Raw genomic sequence first — 11690 nt, forward strand, 5'->3', positions numbered from 1 at the left:
AAAACCTGCAACAGCTCAATATAACTGAGTTGAAAATTATTTTTTCGTGGGATATTATATATAAAGTTGTCCGTATCTTGTCAATGTGGGTGAAGTGTCGTACGTGTTTGTTACTTAGACTGGTCGTTGGTTCTGTCGTTGGTCATCCAATGTCGCGGAGTAAAGGAATCCAATATCTCACATGCTTCAACAAGTGAAAATGCATAGACACTGAGAAATATAAAAATATAACTGAAAAACGAATTATTCAATCAATTTTTCACTAAAAGCATTTTACTAGAACAACAATATACCACTAGCAGTTGAGGGTAGGTAGATACACGCCTGACACCTCGAGCGATACCCGTCTTTGCTTCAAACTACTAAATAATCGCTATAAAAATAATACAACTTGGAATACTGAGCTGATAACCAATATGAAATCAGCGAGAAGCCTTAAGTCTAGGTTCTCTAAAAATAGGAATATTTTTTATCAATAAAAGTGAGAAAAAAAAAAAAAAACCTGTAGGATTTCCAAGGAAAAAAGCCGGAGTATCAAAAGCAGGTGGAAGATCTGCTTGTGGAACAAGTCAAAAATGCGAACATGATCAATAATTCACCACGCTACAAACACGAACAATACAAGCTAATACAAGTTTTACAAATTTAGCAATTTCTAAAGAATTCCATGGATTATTGGCCAGCCTCATAGTGAAAGAAGAAGAGCTGTTTTGGGATGCAAGAAGAGACGAATCACTGGATAAAAAACTTAGGAATTTGTCGAAGTTGGCAAAGATGTTCGCATAGCTGACGATTGATCATGTGAACAGTATGTTTATCCACTTAAGGTCGATCTTTGTCGTCTTGATTTGTGCAGCGATTATTTTGTATTGTAGTGTCAGCTACACTAGAGAAAGATCGCTAAGAAATTGTTTGGATCAACAGCGGTAAGTCGTATTCACTATATAACATGAATTAGCTCGTTTATCCCTGTAATCACTCACCAGGGTCGACCTTATTCAATTGAATGCGCCTATAACAGGCTATCTTCCTTGGTGGCATGTGAAAAAATCACTACAAACATTCAAATATCTTAAGGTTTTCAACAATTGAAAAATCAACAGTTCTAAGTCAGTTCTTCGTGGCTACTACAGGCAGACTGGCATACTAGCATAAAACGAAGGCCGGGGGGTCTCTTTGTTATACAACCCATGGAATAATTTCAGCAATTAAACAAGATTCGGAGTATTCTTTTGCTTTAATGATCATATAATTATTTTGAGATTATGATAATAATATTGAAACGATACTGAAATATTAGTACAGGTCGGTGTTTGACGAGAAAAACAATTTGAACACAATTATCCATCAGTGGTGGAAAGGAATCGGAGAATTATTTGACAATCGTTTTGTGGGATATTCCATTTATTGTCATATGTCATTCAAACCCATTTGCATAACTAGTATTCATGATATGAGATGCATCAGTGTTTGTATAGTGACGGTATAAACATCATCACTATTGCCATCTTCATCAAGCTCCATCATTAATTATTATCGTAATCGCCATCATTATCATCAATCACCATCATCATTATAATCTAACACTATTATCATCATGAATCCGGCCATCAATCACTATCGCCATCATCAATCACTATCACTATCATTATCACCATCGCCACCATGGTCATCACTGTCATCATCCTCGTCATCACCAACGACATCATCATCTTCATCATCCCCACATTTACCATCACTACAATTAATCAACCATCATCACATCATCATCACCACCATTATATATGTTATACACCGTGAATTATATCATTCTTATACTATTATTCTTATCAACATCAACTTCTCTTTTTACGTTTTTATTTATGACCAACATGATTATTAATCTATGTCGTAACTCATTTTTTAGGTTTTCACGAGACACATTATCAACATTGGAACTACCCATCCAAATAGGAAAACAAGCTTCTTCTCAACAACAACAAAGTGCAACAACACTTTTACCCGATAAGATAAATACCCTGCAAAATCCCATAACCACTGAAAAACAAACAAATGGGAAAAGAAAAAATATTGAAAGATGTCGGAGAGTAGATCACGTGTTGTTTTTGAAGACCCACAAGACTGGTGGGAGTACGATTACTAATATCCTTAATAGATATGGCGATAAGTGGAACCTAACATTTGTACTGCCAAAACAAAGGCACCTTTTCACTTTTCTATGGCCGACTAGATTCCGTCTGTCCTACACAGCACCGCTGTACAAAATGAACGCTAATATACTATGTAACCACGCCAGATACAACAGGAAGCCCATGCACTGGTTATTCCCAAAGAACAAATCCAAATACATCACAATACTAAGAGACCCCATTAAACAGTATGAATCAGTCTTCAACTTCATGCATTTTGCAAATCCTTTAGGATTTAACGAGGAGAAGGATCCACTAGGGACATTCTTAAAGTACCCCCCATCTTTCAGAGACACCTATCCTCACATGAAGAAGACCCTTGCTTTACATCTGTTGCGAAACCCAATGATGTTCGATCTGGGACTTGACTTTAGGTACTTCCAGAACCAATCTGCGATAGACAACTACCTCAATTTCCTGGACAAAGAGTTTGACTTGGTCATGATTATGGAGCATTTTGACGAGTCTTTGATTCTCTTGAAGCGGCTCATGTGTTGGTCTTTTGAAGAGATTTTGTACTTCAAGCTGAATGAAAGACAGGACCAGCAAAAGAGAGACAATTTAGCCGAGGTCGTCAAGCACGACATTAAAAGTTGGAATCGAGCGGATTCTCTTCTCTATACGTACTTCAACCAAACACTGTGGAGGAAGATAAAATCCCAGGGAAGCGCTTTCTATAGAGAACTAAAGATATTTCGACGCCTAAATGCAAGAATATCTAGAAAATGCTTAGAGCAGGGAAGTTTTTTAGACGAAGCATACACAGGAGTTTATGTCAAAGGGTATTCCTTAAGGAATGATATACCAGCAACACTTAAAACGAAATGTGAAAATATGAAAAGAAATGAGATATCTTATGTGAAATATTTCAGGAAAAAGATGAGCGACAGGTTGTTGAAGATAGAGGAGCCAGAGGAATATTTAGATGATCCTTTAAATGATTGGAACTTAGCTTCTGACTTTGAACACGTACCGAGCACATCTGGGTATGGTTCAGCTGATTACGTAGGTTCGGGATAGGATAGGGATAGGACCGGAAGAGCATCGGGGTAGCATCGGGGTACGATCGGGATTGGGTCGGGATAGCTAGGATCTGGATATTTTCAAAATCCGAATATTTCTACAGCATAGAAGAGAACGTTTTTATATAAGTTAATACTTCATACTTGAGAATAAATTTGTTGAATGATTCTGTGAAGTACTATCAGGTCTCATTCATATCGTCAGTTGCTGCCAACACACCGGATAACAACGGGAGTGTAAGAATTGATGGTTTTCAACCATTCCCAAGAGAATTAAATAACAAAAGAAACGGCGGCCATGTTGGAGGATATAACAAAAGAATTAATTGACAATTCTTTTGTTAAGTTCCTCCAACATGGCCGCCGTGAAAACCATCACTATAGTCAAGCAAGCTCGTGTACTTAACGCCCTCAGCAAACCTAATCGCTGTATCTTTAAGTAAGAAAGTCGTGTTACCTAACCAGGGTCACCAGTTTGCTTATAGAAGTTATACATTTATTCATGAAATAAAACCATTCTTTTTACGAAACAAGACTTTAGTGACCGAACTGGAAAAGATAAGGATAGGGGTCTGAGTAATAACACCATGTTCACGTGATGGGTCACGTGATTAAATACCATTCTTTTTACAAAACAAGACTTTAGTGACCGAGTTGGAAAAGATGAGGGTTGGGGTCTGAGTAATAACACCGTGTTCACGTGACTAGTCACGTGATTAGCTTTTAAATCACTATAAACCCGGCTTTCAACAGTCACACTAGTGGGAAATTGCTCCTATTTCTATAGACTCGTGATTAAGCTGAAGATCACGTGAATATGGTCACGTGATAAAGTTTATCGCCCATGTTAACATGGTAGTTTTGTACTTTCACGTGATCTGAAAGTGGAATTAATGCACACGTGACCAAAACGCTTTGACATAGCACGTGATTCACATGTAATACATGTCAATCATCATAGCTTTCGCACATCAGTAGTCTTTTAATAATTATGAACCTCTCTGGCCATAATCATCAATAGAACTCACAGGATTATAATATATTACACCGTAGAATAACATAATTTATACAGATTCGTATTCTTTTTGCCATTCTTTGTACTTATCGCGTAACTGCCGTGCAGAGGGTTTGGTGTGAGCCAGCGCTGCCTCCATGTCAGCGTTTGTTACTGGTTCAATCTCCAGTTTAGGTAGAGGTGTCGCACGACCATCAACATTTTCTACAGATACAAATACAAGCTATCAATCGATGTAAAACCAACATTTGTTGCAAACTTGGATTTTCTGACTTCAGAGACTCTTACCCCATTCACACCTAAACGTGTTTAGTTAAACTATGTTTTCATTAGGAAAAAAATTGAGAAACCTACAATATAATGAAACTTTCTAAAATATTGTCAGAGCAAAACAAAGGATAGTTTACATGCATTATTTCACCAAATATAGTGCAGTGTTCGTAGATAGTTTTCCAAACCTGTTTAGTTAAACCACTTTAAAACATGTTTAAGCCTTGGTGTGAATGGGCTATCTTTTATGGTCGTCTTTTATTTAGTAATGTAGGGGGAGGGGGTGGGGGAAGATTTCCCCTTTGTCAGATGTCTGAGAAATTCATTTCAACTGACTTCTTTTATGTGGGTATTTTAACGTATAATCTGTGATCTACTCACCAGGATGATGTCCTTCTAGGATGTCGAATATTTTGCGTACTTTTCTCATGGCTGCTTCTTTACAAAGCAGTTTCATGTCTGAGCCTGAATATCCATCAGTTTTCTAAAACACAACGATAATCTAGTCAGTGAAAATGAAGATTTTATTATCATACCAATACTGTATGGGACAAACAGTGACATTAACAGCTCCCTCCACCCAACTCTACCGCACTTTCCCATCCACTAAGACCCCTTCGTCCCTCACCCATCCTGGGTGATCCCTCTTCCCACCAAACCAGGACTCCCCTGATTCTACCCCAATACCACCTCTCCCTACCCACCCTGGCATAATCTATCCATCTTCCAAGGCTCCTCTTCTCAACCCGATGTGCTCTACCCTTCTCCAAAGCTCCCTCAACCCACCCACCCTTCTTAACCCTTTCCCTTTATCGTCCCTTTTATTTGTGATCATCCAAGAGTTAATGTAAATGATAACCATGTGATAGTAACGCCTGCTGATAAGCGCAAGCGAAAAGTTTCATTACTATTATGAAGTAGCCCGCGAGTACAGTATAATTTCGTACTTTATTCTTGAACAAACTCAACACTGTCAAACAAACATGGCTGCTCTCGAGTCCCGTGCTCCAGAGTCACGTGACTCGCGCCCAGGCTACTACATTAACCTTCAATATTCTCACCTGCGCTAAAGTCTCGTAATCAATCTCTGTACGTATATCAACACCATTTTCATCAGTAGCAGCAATAACAGGCGGTAGATATTGCTTTAACATGGCTTTCCTTGCTTCAGCGATGGGTAAATCGACCAGGATTCTCTTCTCCAGTCTCCGTAGCATTGCGTGGTCCAATTCCCTGGAAAAATTTACAAAGAAACACCAAGAATGAAGCAGAGAAAAGATGAATTTTGATGGCACAAACAAGAATAAATGTTCATTTCATAGACAGATAGAGTAGTTGTCATACGTGATGAGTGCGCAAGTCAATGCATGACACAGCAACCACGGATGACCAAACAAACTGGCGGTCCCGTCTCATTCAGAGACGTTCAAAATAGATACCAACAAGTTCAGTTGTGTCACGCTCCCTAAACAAAGTTCATTTACATTTACTTTTTTACGGCCAAGGCAAGGCAAGTACGACACCATATGAACCAATTACAGCGAGCAAGATCACTTCTTATCCAATCAGAATGATCGGACACTACACCGTCACGATCACGGTCACGTCACGGAACTAACGACTTTTGTTGAACAAATCACAGCGCGCAAGATCACTTCTTACCCAATCAGAATGCTCGGATACTGCACCGTCACGGTAACGGTCACGTTTATTCATAGTTATATAAAATCTGTTTCAAATTGCATGTCATCTTACCAGGGTAAATTAGAAGCTGCTAATAAAAATACCAGATCATCTGATCGTGCAAGACCATCCATCTGAACGAGTAATTCTGTCTTCATGCGACGACTACCTTCATGTTCCGACCTGCGAGTAAACCATATCACGTGAATTCATTACGTACCGTGGATAACCTTATATGGTAAAACAAGATTTGGTACTTACCCTCCCCCTCCCGCTCCTCTTTGTCCCATTAGCGATTCAAGCTCATCTAGGAAAATTGTTGATGGGGCATGGAATCGAGCCAGCTCAAACAAAACCTACGATGGAAGTAAGATTGGTCGATATTAAGTGCATTTTTATAAACAAGAAATAATGTGTGATATGTCGCTAGTGAACGGGAAGGAAGGAAATAAGGAAGGGAGAGAAGGGAGGGAGGGAGGGAAGGAAAGAAGAGAAGGAGTGAAGGAAGGAAGGAAGGAAGGAAGGAAGGAAGAGAGGGAGGGGGGGAGGAAGGAAGGAAAGAAGGAAGGAAGGAAGGAAGGAAGGAAGGAAGGAAGGAAGGAAGGAAGGAAGGAAGGAAGGAAGGAAGGAAGGAAGGAAGGACAGGATGGACAGAGAGAGGAATTTCTGATGCATATTATTGTATTTACTCACTCTAACAAGTTTCTCTGAATCTCCTCTCCATTTACTGACAATTGAAGAAGCCGATATGTTGAAGAAAGTCGTGTTGCATTCTGTAGCTACTGCTTTAGCTAGCAGGGTCTTGCCAGTACCTAGAGAATGGTGATTATCATACAGCCATAAAATATCTACTTTGATGTTGAGTATAAGCATCGATGAGAGAGGTGAATAAATTACCTGGTGGACCATAGAGCAAAAGACCTTTCCATGGTGACAATATACCACTAAATAACTGTGGATACTGAAATAGAAAACAGTATACTGGTTCAGGAATACATCAAAATCCATTCCAGAATGATCCAGAATTTTGTGCAATAAGTGAAAAAAATTATGAAATCTTCTGGTTATTCAAACTCTAGTTCAACTATTTTTCAGTAAGTTCCATAATACCATCCTTCCATTTTATACCTTGATAGGATAAACTACAGCCTCTTTGACCAATCTCTTAGCAGCGTCAAGCCCAATAATATCATCCCATCGCACATCAGGATCATGGAGATAGATATCCCGGCTAATAACAGAAGCAAGGTCTCTCCATTCACCTGTCAACCCTGCAAATCCTCCAACAGGTTTCAACAAGCGATTCTATTGAAATATAAATAATAAAATATTAATTATAGACCCTAACCATGGGTCTTAGTTCAGTACATTTAAGGAAAAGATGAAGTTATTAACATTTTGATACCATAGTTATTATGGACGTTGAACCGTAGGATGGGAGTAGAGGGCAGTGACATCATGTACCAGAGAGGAATAGGTTAAGTACAGTATGTCACCATCAGTCCTCCCGATAGTATGTAACTCAAGCACACCTACTGTAGGGACTATCCCCTAACAATCCTGGTGTTTAGAGTACCTCTTATCTCTATCCCCAGAACTCTAAACAGAGAATACACCCTCCACGTCTCCTCCCTTCCACTTGAAAATCCTAGATATCCTGTGTTGGGGACGTGTGGGTATTTTCTTTATGGAGAGCACAAGTTCTTATAAGTTACTTACAGAAGGATCATTATCGGCAGTCATGTAATCCCCTTTAATAGCATTATTGAGCATGGCTCTCATATCCACTATCACTTGCTGTATTAAAAAGAAAGCAAATTTAAAGAGGAAGAGGCAATGATGACATTCAAATAAGTGGGATGGGATTCCTGTGTCGATTCCTGTGTCACCACAGGCACCCCAACTGCATTTATTGTCACTGACCTTTCCATGCTGGTTGCCCTGGTTGCTAGGTAATGCATTTTTGCCTTGTGTAGTTATTGATGTTCCAGATAAATTCAAGCTGGTTGATGAACTTTGTGGAGTGACTTCTGGAGGTGAGTTTACAGCTGATGAAGAATTCTATAATTTTGAATACAGTCACTGTCAGATAATAAACAAGAAAAAACACTGCAGTGTGTCAGAAGTCTAATAGCATCTTAAACACAAAAGTGTTTATCTTGGCATTCTAGCCTAATGTTTGACCCAAAACTTATAATTTATTACAGCATTGCATATTACCCTCTTTTCTTGCTACACTCTGATCGAAACAACGTTTGTGACTTGGAAATTGGGCAATACATTGCTGTCAATCAAATAAATCGTTAGAGTACATATAAACAAATAGGGACCATGAGAAGGTACATGGAAAATTACTCCTATGGTTATTTGATTGATGGTAGTGTAAATCCTAATTTCCATGTCGCAACTGTTGTCTCGATCAGAACATGGCAATGAAAACAGTGGTAAAGAGTTTACTTATATTTGATTATCATTTTACAGCGGTGCAAAAAAGCACATAGGACATTTTTTTTTATTGATTTGGTCACCAAGGAAAATTCACACATTGTGCCTAAACGACTAATTACAAACAGTACAGCAGACAAAAATAAATAAAAAATAAAAAAAGAAGAAAAGACAAGCATGTTGACCTGTTTTATTAGTTTAGGTTTTCTTTTTCCATCACTGCTTGGTCGTTTTGATGCTGATCCTGCTGACTGTGGTGTACTTTCTCCGTTAGTGTTACTGATGCTTGGCAAGGACACTGAATTATTCCTTGAACTATGGTTAAAAATCAAAGAGAACTATTAGGATACTAGCATATCCATCATGTTCAATGACATAAAAAAGTCATAAAAAATAAATATAATAAAAGGCCCTTCGTAAACTAAACATTTTGAAATTTATACCTTTTTGTTAAACTTTTCAGTTTTGGAGGCAAACATTTATTTGAATCTGCTAGAAAAAAATTAAAATATATATAAGTATAAATACTAGTGATAAAATTTCTTGAAAAGGATATCCTTATGCATAACAGGGTGCAAAGAGGTAAGTTATAGTGAAGAACAATAATTGTGTGTAAGAGATGGGGATGACTGGGGGTAGGATGGAGAGGATTGGGTATAAGAGATGGAGACGACTGGGGATGACTGGGGATGGGGTGGGGAGGATTGGGTGTAAGTGATGGTGATGACTGGGGGTGGGGTGGGGAAGATTGGGTATAAGAGATGGGGATGACTGGGGGTAGGGTGGGGAGGATTGGTTGTAAGAGATGGGGATGACTGGGGGTGGGGTGGGGTGGATTTGGTGTAAGAGGGGTGTAATTAGCCTATTATTTATTCTTATTCTAGGAATAAAGGGAAATTCTGACATTCTCCATGGAGGTATGGAAGTTTTTAGAACTAGAACAGCTAGTGTCCATTTACCAGAGCTGAGTGATTTCTTGATGATTTTTGGTTGCTTGTTAAACTTAACATAATAGTAGGATTCATATTCCTGTAACCAAACATATTAATCAGAAATTATGATACATTCTAGCTTCCTATTAATTTTCTTTTTATAATCCATGTATCTCTTATAAATGGACAGTGGAGTGGGAGTGGGAGGGGGAACGGGAGGGGGAGGGGGAGGGGGAGGGGGGGGCTTTATGGCTTCCACACTTCTTGCTAACATCCTCTATATTTTCAAATCAAAGCCCCCCTCTTTAGTGTTCTCTAAAGTCCTTGTTACAATACACTTTTGATTGACAAAAGCAAAACCCCTACTTTCAGCCAACAATCTCCAGTAGCCTAGTTCATGCAATACTGAAGGATGCTATCCTGCATGTATGTGGTATCTTACTTGTAAGATATTTGGCAGGTCAACATTATCGCACACTTCATATTTCATCAGTCCGGTTCCTCCTTCTCTTTCCAAAACTCTGGCTGCGTCTAAATATCTGGGGAGAAAACAAAGTACTTTAGGCTGGGATGATACAGTATTGTACTTGTTGGTTCTTGCCTGTGCTTTAAGGGTGTCTCTCCTGGCTGCAATCCCCATCCCCCCCTACACCCATCCCGACTCACCACCCCTACCCCTACCCCTACCGTCTACCCACCATCCACCCTCAAAAACAAGCTTTGCCAAATGCACATTAAACAATTTTTTTAGTTCAAAAATAGGTCAATATACACAAACAAATTCGTTAAATCATAAGATCCACGGTTAGATATATAGTTTATTGAATATATTTATATAAACAAAACATATAAATTCATTATGGGAATGTTTTTTTTTAATTGATAAACAAAACGACAGCGAGTCGTGGGCTAGACAATTTTAACAACTTACCCTTCATCTCTGAGGTAATGAAGAATAAGAACAAGTAACGTTCTTTTTCTGTGTTCAAGCCGAACCTCTTCCTACATAAAACAGTTTTGAAAGGATTCATGATCAAGTAAAAGATTAAGTAATGAAATAATATAAAAGACATTCTTTACAAACAATTTCTCAACTTTCATTCGAATAAAAAAAGATCTGTTCTTTACCGCTTGTCTAGCTTCATTAGCAGTCTTTAGCTGCACATAACTGAGCTCCTGGCTCATTGAAAACCGGAGAAAAGGACGTTTATTACGAGGGTCAAACTGAGATCCTTGTTGTCAAGGAGGAGACGCCATTTTGAAACGATCGCTGGCACGGTATTGCTCAGCGGTTTACCTAGAGAACCCATCAACAACCAACTGCTGTTGACTTTTATGTCCCTTTTATATGTCCCTTTTATATGTCCCTTTTATATGTCCCTTTTATATGTCCCTTTTATATGTCCCTTTTATATGTCCCTTTTATATGTCCCTTTTATATGTCCCTTTTATATGTCCCTTTTATATGTCCCTTTTATATGTCCCTTTTATATGTCCCTTTTATATGTCCCTTTTATATGTCCCTTTTATGGGTTTCTTTGCGCAATCAAGTTTTTCAAAACGCATCCCACATGGAAAGGAGCTACTATGGATGTTAAGTCACCAGCGACGCAAGCGAATTACTAGATCTGCTGGTCATAGCAAGGGGTTGATCATCTATGGTCTAGGGGCCGACTAATTAACCTCTCCCTTAGGCTTCGGCTGAGCTTCCTGATCAGTCTGTAATTCCTCCCGGGATAGCGGTGTCGGGGTCGAAACCTCCTGCGTAGCCGTAAGTCCATACGACGGTTCAGCACTCGCTGTCTGGAAGTATGGTCCTGGTTATTTTTGTTTCAATAAAAAACAAATATAAATGAGGTTCGCAATGAAGCGTGAGCTCACGCATTTATGCATCTCGTTTTCAGCCGTTTTGTGGCAATTACTACGTTTTTAACAAGATGAGAAAATCACAACTGTTGAATCCTGACAACTTTATATTTGTACATGTCGGAATCTTTGGCATAGCCGCGATCATATTCTTCGCGGTGCCACCCGCGCAGTTTGCAGTACTCAGTCTGGAAGTATGGTCCAGATTAATGAACTTTAAAAACTAGAATATTAGGTGAAAGTCACTTGACCGTTACTTAACTTTAGG

General features: G+C 38.9%; 2 protein-coding genes across 3 annotated transcripts; one reads left to right on the forward strand and one right to left on the reverse strand.

The window, feature by feature from the left end:
• The first annotated feature begins 598 nt into the window (after positions 1–598).
• On the forward strand, positions 599–3738 carry LOC116299964 (galactosylceramide sulfotransferase). The gene is made up of 2 exons (XM_031708698.2): positions 599–926; positions 1907–3738. Exons 1-2 carry the CDS (start codon positions 811–813, stop codon positions 3207–3209), a joined length of 1419 nt encoding a protein of 472 aa, XP_031564558.1. The 5' UTR covers positions 599–810; the 3' UTR covers positions 3210–3738.
• LOC116299963 (katanin p60 ATPase-containing subunit A-like 2) lies at positions 3686–10821 on the reverse strand. 2 transcript variants are annotated; one of them, XM_031708697.1, is made up of 16 exons: positions 10685–10821; positions 10488–10558; positions 9999–10095; positions 9584–9653; positions 9068–9113; positions 8810–8939; positions 8103–8240; positions 7899–7976; positions 7308–7484; positions 7077–7140; positions 6873–6991; positions 6441–6535; positions 6252–6362; positions 5558–5729; positions 4878–4980; positions 3686–4430 (listed from the first exon to the last, which is right to left on the reverse strand). In XM_031708697.1, the coding sequence occupies exons 1-16, from the start codon at positions 10739–10741 to the stop codon at positions 4276–4278; spliced, it is 1683 nt and encodes a 560-aa protein (XP_031564557.1). In that variant the 5' UTR covers positions 10742–10821; the 3' UTR covers positions 3686–4275. The 2 variants fall into 2 exon arrangements, with proteins under 2 accessions (XP_031564557.1, XP_031564556.1); XM_031708696.1 differs by having other exon boundaries at positions 9068–9116.
• Positions 10822–11690: the final 869 nt, after the last annotated feature.

This window comes from Actinia tenebrosa, unplaced genomic scaffold (assembly GCF_029948245.1).
Source record: "Actinia tenebrosa isolate PJP-AT-01 unplaced genomic scaffold, QUT_ActTen_1.0 PGA_scaffold0__85_contigs__length_37466705, whole genome shotgun sequence".
Taxonomy (NCBI): Eukaryota; Metazoa; Cnidaria; class Anthozoa; order Actiniaria; family Actiniidae; genus Actinia; species Actinia tenebrosa.